This window comes from Cololabis saira, chromosome 6 (assembly GCF_033807715.1).
Source record: "Cololabis saira isolate AMF1-May2022 chromosome 6, fColSai1.1, whole genome shotgun sequence".
NCBI classification, from domain to species: Eukaryota; Metazoa; Chordata; class Actinopteri; order Beloniformes; family Belonidae; genus Cololabis; species Cololabis saira.
The window spans coordinates 33,038,204-33,064,370 of NC_084592.1; the positions used below are offsets into that span (position 1 = coordinate 33,038,204).

Below are 26,167 nucleotides of genomic sequence, written 5' to 3' on the forward strand. Positions count from 1 at the left end.
ATTTGATTTATTTTATATAAGGAACAAAACAAAATTGAGTGATAAAGTAAATGAGATAAAAAGATCGATGCCTAGGACAATTCAGTGTCTTTCATATGTCTATAAAGAGTTATAGAGTTACCCAATTCAAATCTTGCATATCAAAGAATGTTATAATAAGTGGACATGTTGGAATTAACTGGTTTTTCACATTAATTTGCCATAAAATGTGATCTGATCTTCATCTCAGTCACAATAATTGTTGGTTTTGTTGAGCCGATGAAAGACAATTATCATTTTTTGTGTCAATAGTGAACCCATTAAACCCACCCATTAAAAGATTCACAATGATGGAAAAAGTAAACCAAAGGACCAATAACTTGAACAAGAGTACTTTACACACCTGCAGTGTAATTGACCCTTTGTCAGCCTTAAGATTGGTCCCTGACTGACCAAACAGAAAAAATCATTCTCCGTTGCAACATCCGGGCCAGAATATCTGGTTGGACAAAATAGCCGTCTCTCTCGTTCACATCAATGGAAAAAGCGTCGTTTTTACTTGCTTTGTATCAAAATTGAAATAACTGGATTACTTTTTTAAAACGTTGTACTAAGCGGTGTCCTTGAGGGAATTGGAAAAGTGACACCAGCTACCCAGAGAGAATCATAGGAATACATTGAATCTGTTTCTCAAAGCAAACGGTAAATTACAAAAAATGTCTGCTTTGGATAAAGCTATGTGGACGGCCAGACTCGCAGTTCAACCCATGTTAACATTAGTTAAACTAATCATAGGATCTTGTTTTCACAGAAAACCTCAGATTTTTAAACTCACTAAATGGTACCCAGAGTGTTCCTTTTTATCTATATCTAGTTGCTGTTGATTTTCTTCGGTGCATTCATTAGAAATAAAGTGATGAAAAACCCTGTTTTTACAATGGAAGTGGACGAGAGAAAAAAAAATAAAAAATCACTGGGTTTGTATGTTGTATGTACTATTAAATATAGTAATAATGCACATATATATGCCTTAGGTTTGTACCGACATGGTATCAACCATTAATATGTGTGCAGACAAGTTAAAAAAAAAAATAAAAAATAGAAGTGGACGAGAGAGATGACAGTTTTGTGTGACCTAGCAACAGGGCGGGGCTTGACAAAGGCTAAATTAGTAAAATCAGTTTGGGGGTTTGGTTTAAAGCAGGGGTTCTTACCTTTTTGACCTCTGGGCCCTTGTGAAATAAATAATATGATAAACTACCATCATCTCAAAGATATTCATATATATTGCGCATGTAAACCTGCACATCTAATAAGACATCGAACAGCTAGCAATTATTTGAACAAATCAAGTTTCTTCAAGTATGAAGCCTCAAATCAAGTTTATTAATGCCTCAAAAAACTGAAAAGAAATTTTGACATATTAATTATGTGGTAAGAGAAATTAATTAAAAATAAGTAATGTTTCCCTTTAGTCTGCTAATGAGCAGCTGTCTTCATTTGTGCATGGCAGAACCACAAGGCGCTTACATGCCAGCGTTCTGTAACATTTCCGTTAAAGTGGGTCACCAGTTCTACACCATTGGCCTTCACATACTGACCCAAGGAAGAGAGGAAAACCCTGCAAAGAGTGTCCTTACGTACAGGAAACTGGCATTCCGGGATCAAATAGTGAATCATAGCGGAGGAAAATGCTGTCAGGTTGCTTCTTATTGTTATGGTCATTTTAACAGGAGCGTGTGCACAAGAGTGCATGGGCGAGAGAATGACTGTGTGTGTGTGTGTGTGTGTGTGTGTGTGTGTGTGTGTGTGTGTGTGTGTGTGTGTGTTCAGCAAAATGATGTGGAGAAGTAACTTTTTTTTTTCTGTACTGATTCCGCATCAGTACAGTAAATAAAAGTGCTGCAGGTCCAGGTCTTCCTCACCAGTTGCTGTTTCATTTGTGAGCGGGTTTTAACCACGAGCGCTGAACGTCCCTGGAGCAAAGTGCAGCTCCTGTGCTAATGAGCGTCGGCGGCAAACAGGGACAGTTAAAAAATATATATGCCACTCTATGTCAGTTTAATCAGTGTTTTCTTACTGTGTTTGTCATCAATTCGTTGGCAGGACGACAGGTGACGTCATCCTGTACTTGACGTGAAAGCATGCGATTCCAGCCGCGTTATTCAACTGTTTCTTCAAACCGAACAATAATGTAGTGACTTATATCATCTTCTCTTTAAAAACTAATACATTTTCTTGTATTGATCTTTGTTAAATCATAGTGGAGTGAATTAGAATATGATGCGTGGTGCAGACTTCCTGTCTGTCCCTGTAAAGGTGCCAGCCACCTATAACCAACTAGGCATGGGACGATATGAAAATTTCATATCACGATATTAGTGGACAAAAATATCACGATTACGATATTATCACGATATTAGCGCGTTGCTTATAAAATTCTTAAAATGCAAGGAAAAACACTAACCGTGGATCCATTGGTTCCTTCAGAACATTTATTCTCAAATCATTCTCAACACAGTGACACTTGAGGTAGAGAACAAATAGTGTACTGTAAATGTTATGCATTACAAAGTGTAAACTATAGTACCGGTACTTATTTGAACTTTCTTTTTTTGTAAGAAAATACTTCCCTGAGAGTCGAAAGAAATAAGTGACAAATAGAAATAAAGTGACAAAGTAGAGCCAAATGCACACTGATTGTATTACTCTCTGAAACTTTAACAGTGGCTGGCTGCCTGCTACTTAGTACAGCTCTCTGGAAAAATAATAAAATAAAGGCAATGCTCTGTAGTATACAAAACAAAAGCTGCATGGCCAACACAAAGATTGAGTGAAAATAAAGTGCCACAGTAGTCAAATGCACACGGATTGTACTACTCTCTGAAAAAATATTAAATAAATAATAATAATAAAAATATTAATAAAATACATGAAAAAAATAACACTGGCTTCTACCTGGCTGGTAGCCTTGTGTGACAAAAAAAAAAAAAAAAAAAAAAATTGGCGATAATTACAGTACCCCACGATAACGTTATCGCGGCCGTTTTTTATCGCGATATACGATAATATCGTATATCGCCCCATGCCTATAACCAACATGATCAGAAGGTTGTCCTCACACTCGGTTACACAATGGGGGAATGTCCCTCACATACACAGCCGGTCTCTCTTTTTTAGGCCTCTTTTTCTATCCCGGTAGGTGGAAAAAAGAGGGGGTCAGATTTTACGCTTTTCGGAAAATGGCTCTTACTTACAGGTATTGAGACCAGAAAAAGGGGGTAATGTTCCACAAAGAAACACCAGTAAGTAAGGACCTTATAGACTGTATGACAGAACCATAAACTGTATATAACAATGGAGAAAGCATTCAGTCAAGTGACCCATTAGTTTCCGAACTAATCAGTGGAGACTGACTCGCTTTTGGAGCCAGACTCTATCGGTCAGTCGAGGAACTGCAACCAAACATGAGCGTCAATGCAGAAGTAAGATTGTTGGTACTTTGACATAACCAGAATCTCTCTCTCTTATGTCTTTCCTTTTTCTTCTGCTTAGTGAAATAGTTAAACAACTGACTACCACCACGTGGTGAGGAGCCATATCGGGCCTCGCGCCCCAACAGTTTTTGCAGTCCATTAAGTGGCGCTCGCTGACTATTACTGGTTTAGAGATATTTGATTTATAAAAGACGCTCAAACATTTCAAGTTTGCTGTTCATATGAACCACCTGCTGATGTGTCAGAGATCTCTGTATGGACAAAGATAACATTTAGTAGAGAAGATGGTCACCCTTTGATTTGGTAAAATGTTTATAATATCCAAGCTTTCTGTATGAAAATGATGGACTGAAATGCATGCTGCTCCACACACCTCTCCTGTAAATAGTATTGGTTGGAGATGCTGATGTCAGCGTCCTGTCCATACAGCAGCCCGTCCTCGTCATCATCCATGTGAGAGTAATTCCCATTGGTCACTGGAAAGAAAAGTGAGAGAAAATGGAATCAGCAGAAATGATACAATCCAGCCTGTCCGTGAATAAATACATACATACTGTATATACATATATGTGATATATTTCCTGGGGTGCACTAGTAAGGGGCAGCTTATACAAATGTTAAAGGAGCATGAGGCAGGATTGAGGCAGGATTTATGAAAAAAATTTGTATACGTTTTACGTTTTCTAGTAATAATGTCAGATGAAGCGTTCCAAACCAAAAAGAATGAGCCCTCTAGTGTATCTCTCCGTTGCCTTGAAAAGGCTGTGTGCTGCAAAATGTGCTGCAATTCGGCCGCCGAATTTCCCGCGCTGGGCTGCGGATGTGACGTCACATGACGCTTCATGCGCGTTATCCCCGTTCTCCCGTGCCGGCTTCGCTGTTGGCTGCAGTACCCCCAACGGCCGTCGTGGCGAAGGGTGGCGCTAGAGAGTCTCAATTCTTAAAAGGAGCCTCATGCTCCTTTAATAATTCAGTATTTTTAGTGGTGCTATTACAGCTGCACAGGAGTTTCATATCAATTTAATTTTCAACAGATAAAGAGAACCATCTGTATGGTGTTTTTGAGACAGTAAATAAGATAAGTCACTCGACAAGTCGATGATAAGAACAAACTCAACAGAGAACAAAGCCGTTCCGTCCGGCCTCTTCTCCTCGACTTTTCTTTCCTTACAATGTTCAAAAAGATGTCTTAACCTTAGTTTTTTTTTTTTTGGGCCTTTTTTTTTTATTTGTCTGATGGAACCGATAGGCACTTATATGAATCAATCTAACCAGGCAGCAGAGTGCTGTACACAGTAAATGCTCATGAACAGGACCTGAACAATGTCACTGTGGTTGAAATCTATTTTGCTGCATTTTACGTTTCTTACTAGTGTTGGTACATGGGGATAAGAGTGCTTCCAAAGCACGTGTTAGAAAAAACTCAATATTCTGACTGAAAGCCACCTGTATGGATAATAACAACGCTCTGCTGCTGCTCAAAGAACACAGCTCACAATCACTGCAGGTGAGTGTAGAAAGCAGGAGAATAGACTTATGGCACAGCAGTGTGGTTCAGGTCTCATGTTCTGAGAGAGTTATAGGAGATGGAGTCAGAAAGTCATGTGAAGCACTTTCTGTGTAAGCGTGACAAATTGGGCCAGAAATGAAGCTCAAGTTCTGTGGAATGATGTTTGAGAGTTGATCCTCATGTAACTTCCCAACATCAGAACGTTCGGACAACACAAAAACTTAAATCAAAAATGAGAAATGCACAAATTATCACATTTACTTTGACTTTTCCAGTCTTTTCAGACACAATCACAAGTGTTCTATAACAATTCTTGCATCTATTTAGGCATTTCACTTCTGAATCACATTCCAGAAAGTGTTGGTACCGGGGCAGCGTCGTGCTCGTGAGGTAGGTTTGCCACCCGTCCCATAAAATACAGAATTGTCCTTTATTTGAGAAAAAAATGTTGCGTCCCGTATTGAACTAATACGGGACACGATTTGTACCGTATTTTCATTAACTTTTAAACCATATTCTAGTTGAATTATTGAAATAAATTAACTTTTACACCATATTCTAGTTGAATTATTGAAATAAGTTAACTTTTACTCCATATTCTAGTTGAATTATTGAAATAAATTAACTTTTACACCATATTCTAGTTGAATTATTGAAATAAGTTAACTTTTACACCATATTGTAGTTGAATTATTGAAATAAATTAACTTTTACACCATATTCTAGTTGAATTATTGAAATAAGTTAACTTTTACACCATATTCTAGTTGAATTATTGAAATAAATTAACTTTTACACCATATTCTAGTTGAATTATTGAAATAAGTTAACTTTTACACCATATTGTAGTTGAATTATTGAAATAAATTAACTTTTACACCATATTCTAGTTGAATTATTGAAATAAGTTAACTTTTACACCATATTCTAGTTGAATTATTGAAATAAATTAACTTTTACACCATATTCTAGTTGAATTATTGAAATAAGTTAACTTTTACACCATATTCTAGTTGAATTATTGAAATAAATTAACTTTCCACCATATTCTTCACCTGTAGGCTATATTATACATCTTGGCTGATGTGGACATACGTAGCATAGGAGGATATTTCAGTTACTAGTACGGTTGTCTGTCTGTACAGTCATGCTAGTTCAATGCTATTAAAGCACTTTAAACTTTAAATCAAAGCATTTTGTTTTTTCATATAAAATAAACACATTTTTATTCAGTTTAGAAGTTTTGGGGCTTTTTTTTTTGGCTCCTGCGCTGCTGAAATCAGGGCGTCCCTTATTTCTATTTCTGAAAGGTGGCAACCCTATCGTGAGGGGGTGACGCAAAAAAGTCAGGATGTAACTTCTAACAGATGAGTTGCTACAGGACCAGCATCGGTGAAAGGACTTTCATCTTTGAGGGGCTAAGATGAGCAGAGGACCTCTTCATTGCAAAGAAATGCTTGGGGGGAAAAAACAACAACAAATCAAAATGGTGAAATACTTAAAATTAGGGTTTAAAAATGGCTGGAAAGGTTAATGATTCCTTTTCTAGGAATCTGGATGATATTCACTACATACAGGGTAAGGTTGTAGCCCAAACTGGACGTGTCTCTGATCCCTGAGATGGTCAGCTATCCATCAACAAGTGATATAACCACATGCGTAAAGGGCTCCTTTGGGAAAACCTTTGTCTGCCACCTCAACATAGAGATACATCATCAAATACCACCTAAAACTTAATTGTGTAAAAAGTAAGACTGGTGTTAACCTTATCCATCATCAACATCTGTAGTCTTGGATGCAGCAGGAAAGGACCATCACGCAGTGCAAACATGTATTCTAATATGATGAACTGATATTTCAAACAAAATAAATTACCATCCAGACTTTTATTAGCAACAAGTCCAAAGATCAGAGTTCATTTACACGTCTGTGACGGAGGTTTCTCTGATGCTATGTGTTGTGCCCGACCATATGCCCATCTGAACTTATAAAATGTATGAACATTTTGTGATTATGAGGACCTGTAAAACCAGACTTTGCCCCTTCTTCCTGAAGTCCTGCGACCCCCTGCTGCTAACTCCTGGTTATCTCGGCCTGGGTCGAGATAGTCCGTTTACGACCCCACGGCATGGCCGGAGATCAAAACAAGGACCCAGCAGGGTTTCTGCCGGGGAAAACAGACTTCCTTGGGGTTTTATGACACCTAAGCAGGGGTCGGGACGCAGCGGAGCCCTGAAACCAGGCCTCTTTGGATAGACACAAAAACCTACCAGCAACCCCCCAGCATGCCTTGCGGGATGGGGCGGCGCCCACAAGCGGCGCCCCATCCAATCGCAATGAGGCACCGATGACGTCACCGCAGCGCGCGTAGGATCAAAACCCCTGCCGCTGCTTCTTCTTCTCCTCTCTTCCGATCACCCTCTCATCCGAGCTGGATCGTTTGGCTCTGGGCCAAGATCCCATCTCCCTTTCTCCCCCCGGCTGGGGGGAGGTGTAAGGCCCCATCGGGCCGCTCCGGTGGACCTGCAGCCCGTTGAAGCCGCGGTGCACGGAGCCGCCCCCATCAGCTCCCGGTCTCAACTTTTCATCCAGAGTCCTGCTTCACGTGTCCCCGGTCCCTGGGAGCTGGAAAGGGGGGGGAAGCCGCTTCGAAGCTCGGCCCCGGCCCAGGGTGAGACCCGTTCTTCTTTCCTAACCTCTCTCTCTGCTCTTAAACTTCACCTGAAAGGACCTGTGGACAGCCTGCCCCGCGCAGAACCGAGACGCATCCCGCTGCCCGTCCCGGGGCCACGCGCTCAGGCCGACGGGCACCAGCACTCAGAAGAAGTAGACTGGCCCCGCGCGCCCCCGAGACGACGTGATAGCCTCCGGACCGGAGCTGGAGCGCCGGCTGCTTCAGCTGTACCCCCGTCCTCTCGTGATTCCAGAGTCAGGAGGAGGAGCGGGAGAGGCGGGAGGACTCTCTGGGATCGGACTCCGACCAAAGACCCGGCAGGAACCCCTGATCGGCACCCGGAGACCCGAGGAGGCGTGAGGTTTTGAGACCTGGGTGTATGAGTTTAACTGGGAGTGTTACAGAGCTAAATCTGTGTTCAGAGCTGAGATTACACCACCATCATTATAAGGACTGTTTTCATTAATTTGTAGTCACTACTTTCTGCTAGTCATTCATGTTTTAAAGCGCTGTTTTCTGCAGTTGATCACGGTTTAACACCGGGATCACCATCCGTTCTAATTGCACGTGGCCAAGAGGGCGCGTCCATCTTTAAAAGACCACAGGAGCCCCGTTGAACTGTAGATGTTCTGTATCTTCGTTATTATTGCTTGATTTCTTCTCTTTTTTTCATTCCATGCATTTAACGTTTATGTTTCATTTTATTGATTGTTGTTTTTCTAGTTAATTAATTGTTTTATGGATACTTAAGCCATTTCTGCCATCAGGTTTATTTGGGTGTTGCGTTTATCATCTTTTGACACCCGTATGTAAATAAATTCTGATTGATTTCTTTATGAGTGGTTGTGTTATTTCATGCAAGATTTGGTCACAAATTGATTTGTTTAAGCAGAGCCTAGTGTTCGGATATCACGCCTTCACTGTTATTCTGTAAGATTTGCTGTTCTGCAGGATAATTCAAATCATAATGAGACTGATTTTCTGCTGTTAGTTATCGAATCCCACCGGAAGTAAGGCCCCGGCGGTGGTGCCCCTACGAGAATTATCATTTTTGATAATACAATTTGATAAATAGTCAACTTTATTAATTATTAATAATTCTTTAATAGAATTATCATTAGCCTTGATAACTGGACAGCCAAGCTACCTATGAGTTGCACAACATAAATGGTCCGCCCGTGTGAGGCTCTCTCGAAACATAAATGGCGCCCCAGCGTGAGGCTCTCTCGAGACAATATTTGTGACCAGGTTGTATGAAATAACAACATTAATTTTGATCGGGAAAGAAAATATTTTTATTTTTCTTCCCCCCTCATTATCTGATTCCTACGGGTATTTTAAAACCTGTTAATGGCAACCTCGCCTCACTAAGGGTTGGTTGCTTTGTTAAGTTCTTTAATTTAATTAATTTGAACTTTTATTTTTCATCACACGATTATTAATCTTGTGATTGATTTCCTCTGCAACCTTACTTCACTGAAGCTAATGCTACTGCTTCACTGAAGGTAATGGTTGGGTTTGCTTTAAGTTCTGTTAATTTTATTAACCTGAACTTTTTCTATCACTCAATTTTGTGAATCTGTTTGAGTAATTTCCTTTTGCAACCAGGTTCCATGGAAACTAATGGTTGGCTCGCTGTAAGTTCCTGATTTTTATTAATCTGAACTTTTATTGAGGGATCACTATTTTATTAATATCTGATTAATTCCCTTTTGCAACCATACTTAACTGAAGGTAATGGTTGACTTAATTTCTTTAATTCTATTAATTGAACTGTTGCTGATTACCCCATGTGAGTTATTAATCTTCTCAGATTAATCTCTACTGTGTTTTAAGTTGAATCTTTAATTTAAAGTTATTTAAAGATTCCTCCCCTTTTTATTCACTTTATTAATTCCTTTCAGTTGGTTCTTGCTTCTAAGGTTATAACCAATACCCCAGTCTCTCAGGGTTTGTTATCGGTTTAATTTCTTCTAATCTGGGTGATAACGTGAGCTGACTTCGTTAATAAGTGTAATCTCTTGCCAGAATCCCAAGCGAAGCGCTGGGGCCTGGATCGTGAGCTGAGGTGTGGTTATTAATGGCAGAGAGCTCATCGCAGTGGACGGAGAACCAGAAGAGGTGGACAGGCTGATGCGAGATGGACCGACAGGCAAGTCTGTTCTTAGGCTGGACCCAAAAGTGGTGAGCCCGGTCATCTCATCCCCCTGAGCCCCCTGGTCAGACGCCACTATGAGTAAGCCGATAAATTAATTACCCGAAAGGAGCTGCGGCCCTTCCCAGTTTTCACTGTTACTGACGCTGAAGAAGCAGCTCAGCGTTTTCTTAAAGTAAACCAGAGAAGAACAACCAAGGCGCAGACGCCGTACCTCAGAGCACAGGGGGGTCCCACGTTTGACCTTTTTAGCCAGAGAACACTGAACAGCTGCATTATCTTTATGCAGCGGCCCCCTCACAATTTTTCTGACCCAGAAGTGGAAGCCCGCTCCACACCTGAAAGGGGGGTAGGATACTTTGGGGCGTTAAAAAAAATTCACGCCTACACACAATTTCCAGGCTTCCATAGCCGACCTAAGTTAATTTGTGTGTTTTTGTCGCCTAGCAATTAATCAAAGAGTGGTTAAATTGTTGGTTTTTGATTTTAGGTACAGTGTACATACTGAAACCTAACTAACCCCTCCTTTTATCTTTCATCTACCGCACTTTAAGAGTGATATCACTGTGTTAGGTAAATGAATGATGTTATTGCTTTGAATATGTTTTTCTTTTCATATTTTTGTGCATTGCTCGCCTAGTGGACTAACCAGGCTAGCCTCACGCCCCCAACCAGAGTTTATGACCACATGGACTGGTGCACCGTTGTTAGATTCGACAACCAGACCCTGCATTCCGGTTTTCGATTCGAAGGGGGGATGTTGTGCCCGACCATATGCCCATCTGAACTTATAAAATGTATGAACATTTTGTGATTATGAGGACCTGTAAAACCAGACTTTGCCCCTTCTTCCTGAAGTCCTGCGACCCCCTGCTGCTAACTCCTGGTTATCTCGGCCTGGGTCGAGATAGTCCGTTTACGACCCCACGGCATGGCCGGAGATCAAAACAAGGACCCAGCAGGGTTTCTGCCGGGGAAAACAGACTTCCTTGGGGTTTTATGACACCTAAGCAGGGGTCGGGACGCAGCGGAGCCCTGAAACCAGGCCTCTTTGGACAGACACAAAAACCTACCAGCAACCCCCCAGCATGCCTTGCGGGATGGGGCGGCGCCCACAAGCGGCGCCCCATCCAATCGCAATGAGGCACCGATGACGTCACCGCAGCGCGCGTAGGATCAAAACCCCTGCCGCTGCTTCTTCTTCTCCTCTCTTCCGATCACCCTCTCATCCGAGCTGGATCGTTTGGCTCTGGGCCAAGATCCCATCTCCCTTTCTCCCCCCGGCTGGGGGGAGGTGTAAGGCCCCATCGGGCCGCTCCGGTGGACCTGCAGCCCGTTGAAGCCGCGGTGCACGGAGCCGCCCCCATCAGCTCCCGGTCTCAACTTTTCATCCAGAGTCCTGCTTCACGTGTCCCCGGTCCCTGGGAGCTGGAAAGGGGGGGGAAGCCGCTTCGAAGCTCGGCCCCGGCCCAGGGTGAGACCCGTTCTTCTTTCCTAACCTCTCTCTCTGCTCTTAAACTTCACCTGAAAGGACCTGTGGACAGCCTGCCCCGCGCAGAACCGAGACGCATCCCGCTGCCCGTCCCGGGGCCACGCGCTCAGGCCGACGGGCACCAGCACTCAGAAGAAGTAGACTGGCCCCGCGCGCCCCCGAGACGACGTGATAGCCTCCGGACCGGAGCTGGAGCGCCGGCTGCTTCAGCTGTACCCCCGTCCTCTCGTGATTCCAGAGTCAGGAGGAGGAGCGGGAGAGGCGGGAGGACTCTCTGGGATCGGACTCCGACCAAAGACCCGGCAGGAACCCCTGATCGGCACCCGGAGACCCGAGGAGGCGTGAGGTTTTGAGACCTGGGTGTATGAGTTTAACTGGGAGTGTTACAGAGCTAAATCTGTGTTCAGAGCTGAGATTACACCACCATCATTATAAGGACTGTTTTCATTAATTTGTAGTCACTACTTTCTGCTAGTCATTCATGTTTTAAAGCGCTGTTTTCTGCAGTTGATCACGGTTTAACACCGGGATCACCATCCGTTCTAATTGCACGTGGCCAAGAGGGCGCGTCCATCTTTAAAAGACCACAGGAGCCCCGTTGAACTGTAGATGTTCTGTATCTTCGTTATTATTGCTTGATTTCTTCTCTTTTTTTCATTCCATGCATTTAACGTTTATGTTTCATTTTATTGATTGTTGTTTTTCTAGTTAATTAATTGTTTTATGGATACTTAAGCCATTTCTGCCATCAGGTTTATTTGGGTGTTGCGTTTATCATCTTTTGACACCCGTATGTAAATAAATTCTGATTGATTTCTTTATGAGTGGTTGTGTTATTTCATGCAAGATTTGGTCACAAATTGATTTGTTTAAGCAGAGCCTAGTGTTCGGATATCACGCCTTCACTGTTATTCTGTAAGATTTGCTGTTCTGCAGGATAATTCAAATCATAATGAGACTGATTTTCTGCTGTTAGTTATCGAATCCCACCGGAAGTAAGGCCCCGGCGGTGGTGCCCCTACGAGAATTATCATTTTTGATAATACAATTTGATAAATAGTCAACTTTATTAATTATTAATAATTCTTTAATAGAATTATCATTAGCCTTGATAACTGGACAGCCAAGCTACCTATGAGTTGCACAACATATGTGAGGGCCAAAGCAACTCTGCTATGCTGCAGCACATGAAGCTTCTGCTCTCAATGTGGTTTAAGTTTTCACTCTGGTGCAACAAAAACAAATTATCAAATGTGTTTTTTATTTGTTCAGTTTTTCTTTTTCTTTTTACTGCAAATTAGTTACAATGTTGTTGTTTTTCACTAAAACAAACATATTGTTGCCATGCTGGGCTTCAGCCTCTCTGTATCTCTTGCAGCAACAAGATACACTGAAGCAACAATAAAGTTCTGAACTGACAGTTGCTGTACTCTGTAAAATACTGTAAAATGTAAAAATCTTCAACGAAGACAAACGGTCAGGAGCCCCCTTCACTGTTCCGGTCAACCACAACGTCATATTACAGCACTGCTTGGCTAAAATTAACAGATGTGAAATGTTTGTGAAACAGTTAGAAGTGCTGGTTTCTCTGCAGCAGCATCGTCTCTCCACCTGCAGACGTCGAGCCGACAGACGGGAGACGACAGCCACTGATCTGCAGCCTGCAACAGTTAATTTAGCCACTTCACACATGTTTCTAGTTATAAAACTGGACTTATATGATCTCTTTACTATACAACAAAATTGATGTATTTTTTTCAAAGATATCGGAAACAAAAGATGGACAAAGAAAAAGGGGAGCAAATGGATCCAATAACTACATCCATAAATATTTATCAGTTGACCAATTCCACGTTTCCATTTATATATAGATTACTAACAATTCTTTATACATTTGTATATGTAATAAAGTTTAATGGTTTATATTTACATTTTGTTGACTTAAGAAGACTGAAAGAACAATAAAAAGTAACTGAGACGACCTCTTGGTTAAAAATAAAACACGAGAGCGGGAGAAATACAGATAAGAAAGATGAGAAGTCAGATGAGACTAAGTAAAAGGAAGCGAAAGACGAGGAAAAGGCAGTTGCAGCAGATGTACCAGTGTGATATGGCCATGTCTGTTTGATAAACGAGCTTATGACAACTTGATACGCAGATTCAAAATCCACTCAAGCCTAATTTACATACAGACGTCCCTCCTTAGAGCGCACAGCTGCAAAACAACACAAGCTGGAATTACGGCACGATGCCTGCCACATGCCCTTTATGCCCAAGCATCTGCACACGTGGGACTGGAAGATGAGACACTTGGAATCAGGGAGACATCACCTCCCTCTTTGTACACTAATCACCTGCTTTATTTTCCTTCAGCTCACTTTCTTGCAATCTGATATTTTGGCTGCCATTTATCTCTCCATTCAGATCTCTCATAAATCATCTTATCTCCCACTCAGTCTTAAACTTCCTCCCTCCTCTTCCTCACTGCTCGCCCCTTAATCAGCGGAACTGTCAAAAACACATTTTTGTTTCACCTCACACCCACACACACACAGATACCTGCTCTCACTGACTCCTGCTGTCTGAAGGGAAGAAGGCATTTGTTCTAAATGATAGATCAATAGAAGCTCGCTGCAAAAGCAGAGGGATAAATCTTCTAAACTCATCTTTTACTTCCTGCCATCCGTATTTGTCTGGACCGTTTTTATTTAACAAGTCTTTATTTTAGGAACTCAGGAGCTGTGATATGTTCGGACACACAGACAATTTCAAAGATGTGTCTTTAATACATTTTCTATTTTCTACAACATAATATAGTTATGATGTCACAGCAATTATAACAAAAACACAGTTAAGAGAAAGAACAGAAAGCATCACATTTTAGATGTTTTTCTTGCTGAGCAGCAAAACCCTAAAGCATGAAGTGAGTTGTCCTGCTAATAAGAATGTAGCCAAATTTGCTACACTTTAACACAATATCACTTTCAGATTGCCAAAATTATCATTGCACTGACACATTGATGGCAACTTTATTCACACAGACAGACAACATGAAAGGACGTCCCAACAGCCTCGGTGAGCTACTAAATCTCTGACATGATATTGGGACTTCTCAGAGGCTAGCAGTTATAATCATAGGTACAATCATTCAGCCCAAGTCTAAAGGGGTACACATGACGCATGTGTGCGTGCTTGGGTGTTTTTGAACTTTGTAATGATCATGTTTAACACTTAACGTGCATATTAAAGCTAGTACCCTGCTAGGACCTAAACAAGAGTAAATGTACGTTAGTGTGCAGGGGAGGTCAATGTCAAACCAAGGTTGTGGCTGTGTCTGGTTCTTCCACACGCTACTGAGGCTCCTTTTTATTAAATGCAGAAATTGTTAGATTGCCAATATGTTTTGTTTCTTCAAGCTTCAACCATCCGATCCACCAAACCAAACAACCAAACCAAACAAGAGCCAAGGGCAAAATTGGCAGAGATTTGGCAAGTTTTTCATGGGTGCCACCCACATACTCAGCTCTCTCTCTCTCGCTCATACACACATATATATACACACATACAGTATATATATATATATATATATATATATATATATATATATATATATAGCTCACAGCCATTGCCCTGACAGTTCCCATCACAAGTGTGAATTGTGAGAGGGACATTTCAACAATGAATAGGATATGACATTTAATGATATATCAGACACAAGCTACAAACAATTTTAAAATGAGTAGGGTGTAGGAAATTGAGAGAAACAATTTCATGTTTCTATTTGTAGGTGAAGACTGACTTGAGAAACCGGCTGCAGGGGTATCACCTTGCAGGTGTTTGCTGCTGAGTATCAACCTGTTGAAGTATTTCCATACAACAGAGCCTTAGAGCTGTTTTACAAAAAAAAAACAGAAAAATGTTCTGAGCCATGGTGCAAACTTTGCCACTAATTCTCCACTGACAGTGCGAAGGCCCTATTGTATCTGTAGGATTTTTTTTTTCTAGTTTTTCTCGCTTTTTTTTTCCTTCTACCAACGAAATGAGGGCCTTTTTGCCCCCCTAAACGTGCCCCAAAAGTCACCAAATTGCATACAAGCCAGGCCTGGTGAAAATTGTTATATTTAACGGTTTGCATTAATGGGCGTGGCCTAATGGCTCAACAGCGTCCCCTAGAAAACTTTGTGCCTCAAGCCCCACAATACGGTTTGACGTACATGCACGAAAATCGGTACACACCTGTATCATGTCACAACTTAAAGAAAAGTCTCTTGGTGCCATGGCCGAAACCGAACAGGAAGTCGGCCATCTTGAATTAATTATATACATATTGAATTAATCGTGTATTTTTGGCGCAATTTATGCCATTTCTTCGTCCGCTTCTTCGGCGAAGAAGAATCTTCGCCCGAACCGTAACGTGGCTGGGTCATCCGCTAAATGTCCAGGCCTGAAGACATCTACATGCAAGTCATACAAGCACTTCCACTGCAGCACGCCTGAACGTGCACAAGGGTGCGAGGGCCCGTTCATCGCTGCTTGCAGCTTTAATTTGTTGTTTTTATTCGTATTTAATGTTAGTTTTATTTATTTAATTTTACATTCAGCCTTGAAAATGTCATTTTCAGCTGGCCAATCAATAATTAGTTTGTAAAAGTGTCATTTCTTTACGCTGAAACGACTCCCAGGACAGCCGGCCCTGGCTGTTGAAAAAAATCCTAGAGGAAACACTGACATAGATAGATATATACTGTATATATTAGGGCTCTAACAGTACACGCATTTGTACCGAAACGTTTCGGTACAGGGTTTCGGTACGGTGCAGATGTGTTCTGATCCGAATACAATGTTTATCAGTAGCTAGTTAAGAGGATGTTTTACGTGCAGATCATACTTCAAATCCGAGTTTCCAAACCGTGACCTCAAAACCGAGATACTGACCGAACCGTGATTTTTGTGTACCCTTACACCCCAAATACTCACATAGATACATACATACAAATACACGCACACGTTTTTTTAACACACGCACGCACGCACGCACGCACGCACGCACGCACGCACGCACGCACGCACGCACGCACGCACGCACGCACGCACGCACGCACGCACGCACGCACGCACATTAAACTGATCAAATTCAAACTGATCATTCAAATTTTAAGAACACATAAGTGCAAAATATAATGTAAATTTGATAAATTATCCTTCAAATTTGGATTATTTTGCCAAATAAAATTAATCATGCGTGTGAAATAGTTATTTAGGAGAGTGAAATGAACAAATACACAAAATTGTACGGCTACACAACTAATTTCATACACAGAGCCAGGGAAATGTGCCAAATGTACACAGACACATTTTTAAGAGAAAAGCATGTAGGTGTAATCATAACTGAGGCAAGTTTGAACAGCAAAGTGGATTCAAGGTCAGAGCTGTTTGCCAGATTCAATGTAAACACAAACAAAACATACAACATGGTTGTATACTGGCCAAAAATCCCCGAACCAACACACCCACACACGGCAGCTCCACACACACATTTGGAAACAAGCAGAGATAGCACTCAGGAGCAGAAACACTCGAAACACGGAGCATGTGGACCAGCAGACAAGAGGACCTGGTAACGCACACCGTTCAGGTCCTAACTAACTAGAACTACTTACCAAACCTTAACTTCCACCTGACCTTACACAAGTTTGGATGAATTACCTGATGGAAAATTAGCTGTTTCTCATTGATGTGGCAGAAAAAGCAGATTTATTCTCCCACAACATGATTAATGCAAGCACACACACTCGCATGCACGCACACACAGATAATATAGGTGTGAGAGCAGATAGACTTAGTTTCAGAGTGCGATATGAAGCACTGTGGGATAAAATAAATCACTGGCCGAATCCCACAATAACAAACAAAACAACCTTGAGAAACAAAAGAGAGAGTAAAAGCAGAAGGGGGTAGCTAGGATAGAAAATGAAAGAGAAAATAAGGGCAGAGGACTCTAATTAAGCCTCTACTGTCAGGGCCGTTCTCTCTTTTTGTTTGATTTTGCTTTATCTTTGAGACATCGCTAGTTTTCCATGATTATTAAGCTTGTTTACTGCTTTACTGAACTTACTGCATATGATTTAGCCATCTTTGATGCTGATTCAAGGGAAAAAAATGAAGAAAAAAAAGTGTGTCAAGCTGGGCTGAAATCAGGGATGAAACAAGGTCAGAATGACCTGAAATTATGTTTCAGGAGGAAAACCCAAAACAGGATAATGTTCATGTGTTTGTAAATGCAAGAAATTGTTTTAATGGAGAACATTTGCGTGCGGGGGGAAGTTACCGTCCAGTTAAAATTTACAGCGGGGGTAAAAAGTTGTCACTTTGAATGGGTTTTTTTTTTTTTTTTTTTTTCTTTTTTTAATATTCTTATCCCGGTTTTTTCCCCCATTACATCACCCCGTGCTCCTACCTAAGCTACAGTCCTGGGCATTGCCATCCTCTACCAAACCCGGGAGGGCCCCACACTGAGCTCAGGTCTCCTCCTTAACCCGAGGAGTGAGCAGGCCGCTTCTTTTCACCAGATAGGGTGGGTTTTCTCCGGCCGGACGTAGCGCATGGAAGGATCACGTTATTCTGGCCGGATCCTCCCCACCCCATCTGGCGCCCCGGTTGGCCAAGTTGTTGGCAAACTTGTTTGAGCAAAAAAAAAAGAAAAAGTTCTATTGGGAGAGGTTTACTATTGAGACACAGTGGATAACCTGGAATATCTAGTCATGCCATACCTGTGGCATTTAAGTCTTTAGGAGAGCTTCATATTTCGGTAATTGGTTTATTCATTTTTGCTCGTTTGCTGTTTTTTTTTTGCAATGAGCCAGTCAGCACATTGGGTATGTTTACATGCACTAACAAAGTCGAATTATTGCCTTAATCTGACGATTAGAATATCAACACAATAAAAGAAGAAGACGAACAACAAAGAACTAACCGGAAGAACGCCAACGCAAAAGTGCGTGTGGGGCCACCTAGCATCGCGGAGTCAAATGCACCTCACTCAATAATCAATTGTTTTCTCGTGCATTTATACTTGGATTTCTCTGAACCTCCAGTTTAATCATTGAATAATGTTGTATTAGAAAGAGTTTATGAAAACAAATTTTTGGGTGTCTTAATAGACCACAAGTTATGCTGGAAGGCCCACATTAGGTATCTGTGTTCTAAAATGGCAAGGAGTATTGGAGTGCTGAATAAATGTAGACACATCTTGAACCAAACAACACTATACAATCTGTACTGTGCACTCATATTACCATATCTGATCTATTGTGTTGAAATCTGGGGTAATACTTACAAGAGCACCTTACAAAGGATATGCACATTGCAAAAAAGAGCAGTAAGGATAATAAATCATGCTGGGTATCTCGATCACACCAATCCTCTATTTATTAAATTACAGACTTTGAAATTTATGGACTTAGTGAAAATTAGAACAGCAATAATAATGTTCAAAGCAAGAAATAATTCACTGCCTGAAAACATTCAAAAAATGTTTCAAGCTAATGAAGGACAATATAGTCTAAGAGGAAAATTACATTTTAAACAACCATGTGTACGCACTACTCTTAAAACTATGTGCATATCAGTTTGTGGGGTAACTTTGTGGAATGGTCTTGATGATAAAATCAAACATAGTACTAACTCTATACAGTTTAAAAACACATACAAGAAAGCAATTCTTGACAAGTATAATAATGGGGACCTCTAAGGAAAGTAATTCACATTACATATGTATTTCTTTGATTATTATTTTGTTTTATTGTGAATGGAGTATATATGATACAAATATAACTGCCAGCATTCAAGGCTGTTCGTGGATCATTGTAGAGGTGACTGGGAGATGGACTCTGGAATTTAGGATATTGAGGAGACCGGTTCAATTATGATGATAATTACGGATATTGCTTATTGGTTGTTTGTGTTGAATTTATTTATTTTTTGTTATATTTTTTATTTTTTTTTTCTTTTAACTTTATTTAATTTTTATAGTTTATATATGATATTGTGAGGAAGGGACAGGACTAAATAAGCGTTCTGCTTCCTCCTGTTCCCTCTCGAACACATTGTTTTGATTTGTGTTTTACTTTTGAATGAGACTGTTAAATTGTTTTGCTTTTATTTATTTTTTTTATTCTGATGCTTTTAATTTGATTGGGTTTTGTTGTGTTCGAGACAAAGCCAATAAATAAATAAATAAATAAAAAATCCTTAGCTAGATTGTTGCCAATAGCTTGATTTAGATGTGCATGTAACTGCACTGACTGTAAATATCAGGTGAACATGAACTCGTTGCTTCCTGTTGAATGGTGCGCTTTCTTTTGTGATGATTAGAGCTTAAATACAGAAATGGCACGAATGTGGCATTCAAGTGTGTTCCTGTCGGACTACATTTATGTCTGAGATTGATGCAACTACAAGCTTATGTATGTTCAAAACATTTGTTTTAAGATTATCAACTTTTATTCTGAATTGTCTATTTATATGATATGCAATATGGGAATTGACAACATTTCACACTGTGTACATGTCTACAACTGCAATGTATGAATATTGAAAAAGTTTCAAAGTGAAAGGGTTTCCAGTAGGGGTGGGTTAAAAATATCGATATACGGTATCGATATGCATGTTTAGGTACGATTATCGATACATAAATCCAAGTATCGATTTAATTTTTTTTTTTTTTTTTTTTAATCCCGATTTTTTCCCCCATTTTATCACCCAGTGCTCCTACCTAAGTCAGTCCTGGGCATTGCTCCATCTACCAGCTTCTTTTCACCAGGCAGGGTGGGGTTTCTCTGGCCGGACGTGGCACGTGGAAGGATCATGTTATTCCCTTATTGTAACCAGAATATCGATATCGTATCGTATCGTATCGGAAATCGTATCGTCTTGGGAGCTAGTGTATCGGAATCGTATCGTATCGGGAGGTCAGTGATGATACCCAGCTCTAGTTTCCAGACAGAATCCTCACAGAATAGCAATAATATTCAGAAAGAAAATTATAGTATAGTTATACTAACGACGTGGAATTAAGATCCTAGCTCTCATGTTTGTGGGCCTCGTCACCGACCGCTACTGTGGATAAAGAGGACTCACCACTGGAAGTATAGAGGCTGTTGGCGACCAACGGAGAGTGACTGGAGTCTGCAGCAGGACTGAGCAGCCCTGGATGAGCCTTCACCGGACTCGTCAGCTCCAACACGCCAGGTGAGCCATCAAACGAGCAATTGGGTGACACCTCATGATGACCCTGAAATGGAAAAGAAACAATAGAGGTACAGGGGTAATAGTCAGGGATGATGAGAGTACAGAAAAACCCCCGTTATTATACCAAATAAAAGATAACTGACTTGTAATTTATTCTTCTACATTTTTTCAACTGCTCCAAGTGTCTGGAGTGTGAACTTCATTCAAACTGAGAGATGAGGAGAGCAGTTGAGGTGATCTGGATGTTAGCGTGACTGCAGAAGTAAACTGTTAAAAATCCGGTGGGGGAACCATTTCTCACGCCCCACAGAGCTGGAAGCAACTTCAGTACTGCTCCACTTTTCAAGTGTTTGTGGCACCAACAGTCCCGCTGACACTTATCCCCTCAGGGAGAGCCCTCTTAGGGTCCTGTAATACTCAAAAGACTGGATTACAGCGTTTGTGTCTTTTCTGAGCATGCATTATTCCTTAAGGGATTCAATTTTCAATCATTTGTGTGTGTGTGTGTGTGTGTGTGTGTGTGTGTGTGTGTGTGTGTGTGTGTGTGTGTGTGTGTGTGTGTGTGTGTGTGTGTGTGTGTGTGTGTGTGTGTGTGTGTGTGTGTGTGTGTGTGTGTGAGTAAGAGTGTAAAACTAATATAAATACTCATTAACATGCATCCATCTGTGTCTCGTTTTGGCTTTGTAACAGTGTGCAGTTTATATTTGTGTTCTTTTGTGCTTTCTCCTCTTTGTATTAGATAAACCCTCCACTCAAACAACAAAGACGACAAAACAGAACTCCGTGTGTGGAGTAAATCCTTCTCGTCATCCTACTCTTGACCTCACACTGAGCGCCGCCACTTGGCCCTCCCCCAACCCCTACAGTGTGTTAGAGATCATAGGGTCTCCTCCCCAGCTTTCCCAGCACGTATCCTGTTCGGCAGTTTGTCACAGTGCCGTGAGATTTCTGCCAAAAAGGTAAATGCTTTTCCAGACGCCAAAACAGGTCGAGCGGCTAAAAAATATAAATTTTTTAAACATTGTGTTTTAAGCTGCAAAAAACAAAAAGGTGCAAATGGAACCTATTGTGAGAAAAGCAAGATGGAGGAAAAAATGTGTAACTTGACAACCACAACCATTAATGTCATTTATTAATACTCTATTTATAAATGACATTTACTGACATAGTCTTAGCTAGCTCTTAACCTGCTGTCCCAAAAGATGAATTTGGTTTAAATTAGGGATGGGCCGTATGAACTAAAAAATGTATCACGATAATTTCTGGCATTTATCCCGATAACCATAAAAATGACGATAAAAAAAATACCAATTCAACTCTACCTTTGTAACTAAACTGTAATGACTCAGATCCGCCATGTTTGTTACACAAAAACGTCATCAACGGGAATTTTTCTTTCTTTCTTTCTTTCTTTCTTTCTTTCTTTCTTTCTTTCTTTCTTTCTTTCTTTCTTTCTTTCTTTCTTTCTTTCTTTCTTTCTTTCTTTCTTTCTTTCTTTCTTTCTTTCTTTCTTTCTTTCTTTCTTTCTTTCTTTCTTTCTTTCTTTCTTTCAGGCTCATTTCTTTCTTTCTTTCTTTCTTTCAGGCTCATTTCTTTCTTTCAGGCTCATTTCTTTCTTTCAGGCTCATTTCTTTCTTTCAGGCTCATTTCTTTCTTTCAGGCTCATTTCTTTCTTTCAGGCTCATTTCTTTCTTTCAGGCTCCTTCCTTCCTCCCTCCCTCCCTCCCTCCCTCCCTCCCTCCCTTCCTCCCTTCCTCCCTCCCTCCCTCCCTCCCTCCCTCCCTCCCTCCCTCCCTTCCTTCCTTCCTTCCTTCCTTCCTTCCTTCCTTCCTTCCTTCCTTCCTTCCTTCCTTCCTTCCTTCCTTCCTTCCTTCCTTCCTTCCTTCCTTCCTTCCTTCCTTCCTTCCTTCCTTCCTTCCTTCCTTCCTTCCTTCCTTCCTTCCTTCCTTCCTTCCTTCCTTCCTTCAACGCAGAACCATAAATTCGACTTTACACAAAAACGTCATCAACAGGAATTTATCGTTTTTACCGTGAGATGACAAATTCTTACCGTGGGGAATTTTTTTTACGTATATCGTGAACGGTAAAATATCGCCCATTCCTAGTTTAAATTAAATTAAAATACTGAACACTCTCCATCACACCTTGTAGAATATGAGTCATCTTGCTCCAAACAGTGAAGCTTCCTCCAAAAGTCTTCTGCTCTGTCCCTTTTTGCAGTTTCACTGCTACATCTCAGGTGACTGTTGTCCAAGTTGACACCAAACAAGGATTTGCCGCATGGACTCAGCATGCGGGACGTCCACGCAAAAAGTCCAGACAGTCTAGCAGAATTTCTGTCAGTCCTCTGCTTGTGCAAGTAAGCGTGACGGGAATAAACAGTAGTACAGACATTTGCCAGTGATTAGTATTAATAAAAGCACTTGTCAGAGTAGATTTTGTAAAACCTCCTCTTTCATGGTTCCATCTTCCTCTGTGACAGTCAATAACAGCATCAGCTTATGAATGAATAAAAGAGATTTGAGTGAGCTGACGAAAGATAAGTGAGCAAGCGGGCATATAAGAAAGGAAGAAAGAAGAGGGACCGGAGGCGGGTTGGGAGGGTCAGCATCAATACCGGAGCCAATAAAATGCTGTTCCCCTTCTTCTTTCACTCTCTGGACAAAGAGAGGAAACATGGATGAAAGACTTTGATGTTTGCAACAGCTATTGGCGAGGGGATTGGATGGCCTGAGTCTTGCAAGCTCAAGAGAACGAGCACAAAAAACAACATCCATTTAGACTCAGATTCAGATTCAGACAACTTTATTGATCCATTTGGGAGGTTCCCTCGGGGGAAATTGACATTTCCCTCTCACTCACACAGCACTGTCATTTACAAATCAGGCACCCCAAAAACCAAACACCCATATAAAGATAAAAAATTAAAATTAAAAGTGCAGTGCCATAACTACAATTATATGGATAGAAAAGAAACAAGTGTAAATAAGAGCTAGATTTTAAAAGCATTAAGGCATACCTTTAAAGGAAACATTGTATGCAAATAAGACCTCTTGGCAGGCATTTGGGTCTGTGAGGTAATTTACTAAATCTACCAAAAAAAACCACAAAACAATCCAACCCTGCTACTTTGTTTGGGACCGCCCAAAAATAAACCTGCTGACGCTGGACCCGCTGCAGCCAATCTGCTACCCAGCTGTCCTTCCTATTTTTGCAGTAGCTCACTGGGAAATTGAGCAGGAAAAAAAGAAAAACTGATTTCATCAACTGCTGGACAGGGAGCCTGCGTAGCACGATTTCACCATAATGTCATTCAGTGAGTTGGTTCAGGTCTACTGTGACATATTGCGATGAGAGCATAATTATCAAACATGTTTGTCTTTATCTCCATCCAAATTCACATCGTGTTGGAATCACTATACCGCTGAAGTGGGCAGCGCAAAGCTTTGATGCCAATTTCAGTGGAAGCACCATTGAAGATGCGGCTGGACTGAAGTGACTAACAGAGGTGGAGATACACGGCTGACAACTGTACTTTTATGAAGAATCTGTGATACTCTGACAAAAGAATATCAGGGACATTTTCATTAAGTCTTCAAGGGTTTGTCACCAACTGTATAATATGATACGATCCCCGGGAGTTATTTCAGGCGGGCATTCTCTGCAGTGCGTACGTTCCAATTACTCAATCTGTTCTTTGACCTTTTGAAGGAGCAAGGAGTATGCGTTCTGAGATGCCTTCAGATTTCTCACCTACCAAGCTCGCTGTCGATCCCACCTCCAACCCGGCATCCACCTGCGGGCTTCGATTCGGAGGGGTAGTAGTAGTAGTCCTACACCCCTGTATTTATGTGTAAGCCTAAAATTACAGACTAATAGGGGTGTAACGATACACTAATCTCACGATACGGTACGATACACGATATTGAGGTAACGATAACGATACGATACGATATTATAGCAGTATTTTTTTAACAACCTTGAATGAGGAACATATGACTGGAAAAAATTTTATTTTATTTGAAAGACACAAAATACAAAACAATGCTGTGTGTTTGCCCTATTGTTACAGTTTGTAATGCTTTATAACTGTTTAAGTTTTAAACAGAAAGCCAGGCCAACCATTTTCCACAAACTGAACTAAAAGTAAATGTCAGGTTTGCATTATGCATCTTCAGTTTCATACAAGTAAAAATATTTTGCCACAATAGTTTCTCTCTTGTATGATTTGACTTTTTTAACAACTAAAATTAAATAAATAAATAAAAGTAAATAAATACATACAATTTTACACCATAAAAAAGATTGATTCATGCTCACCTTATAAGTGTAAGAGGAGATTTATTTTAGTTAAGAAGGTTATTTTGGTAATTCATGGTTCATTATTTTATAAATATATTCTTTATATTCTGATGTAAATCAGGGACTATAATGACATTAGTCAGTTTATTTGTAGTTGTTAGTATGTTTTAGATTAGGCGGAGTGATACAGCACTAGGTGCTGTGTTGATGTTCTAAAATCCTACACTGTTGAGGGACATTGAAGTACACTCGAACTCACGCAGAAGTTGCCCGCATGTTTATCCTACTCACGACCCGAAAAAGGTTTAATTTAATAAGGTAAGGCTTAACTCTACACCAGCATTACATAAGTAAAGGTTCAGAGCTCAAAACGGGACCGCAAAACGGGACTAGTTTCCTCTGAGCGGAGTCAGATTTTGGTCCGCGCGGTCGCGGTTGGATGCGCGTTTCTAGTCAACACAATAGATTAATATTAATAACCCAATATCGCCATACACTTTGTCACCTCCACGACACGTATTGTGATGTTTTTGTATCGCGAAAATTTCGTGGCACGATATATTGTTACACCCCTACAGACTAAACACCAAAGTCAAATATGTTTTACAATTAAAGTGTCTCAAAATGACTGCGTGAGTTGTCTCTTTAGACTTATATTGTTGATTCACAACATAATTCACAAAAACATCAAAAATCAGGTTCTGCATTTCCTCAGAATTTGTGTGTGCTGACTGACAGGAAAATGAGAAATCTACGACGAGTACAAAAATATTTTGACCAAAGACTTCAGATCTCAGAGAGTTGTGTCAAGTTGTCAAAGGAGGAAATGTGTCTTGTTTAATAAACTTATGTTCTACTAGTATCATCAGTTATATATGTATGCATAAATAAAAAAAACCCCACAAGGTCATGCAGAGGAGCATTCACACTGGAGCAAATCACCTGGCTTTGTATGTGCAGGAGGTTTGTACAAACAGATGGCAGAGCCCTGCAAATATCATCATCTAAAAAGATGAGGGGGTTTTTGTCTTGTAAAGAAAAGAGATGCAGCTGAGCGGAGAATGCTCTGCTGCTCACACACACACACACACACACACACACAATGGAAAATGCAGAGGCAAAATAAGTGAGTAGCTCAAGTGTAGATGCTCTTTTGCTGCTGCTGGTATGAACAGCAATGAGAGCAGAGACTCCTTTCAAGAATGTGAAGAATGGAGCTTAAAGGCAAATGTAAAAAGACGTAGAGAGAGGCAGGGGAAAAAAAGAAAATCAGGTGCATTTTACTGAGTCTAAAAAACCGCCATAAATG

General features: G+C 40.8%; 1 protein-coding gene across 5 annotated transcripts in view; it reads right to left on the reverse strand.

Annotated features, from left to right (window-relative positions):
- pard3bb (par-3 family cell polarity regulator beta b) overlaps nt 1-26,167 on the reverse strand; it is a 339,860-nt gene that overhangs the window by 159,933 nt on the left and 153,760 nt on the right. For all 5 annotated transcript variants that reach the window (XM_061723990.1, XM_061723991.1, XM_061723988.1 and 2 more), the window contains 2 exons: nt 20,446-20,599; nt 3,850-3,952 (listed from right to left, as the gene is read on the reverse strand). In XM_061723990.1, the coding sequence (XP_061579974.1) occupies nt 3,850-3,952; nt 20,446-20,599 (257 nt within the window). The remainder of the gene's footprint in view (nt 1-3,849; nt 3,953-20,445; nt 20,600-26,167) is intronic.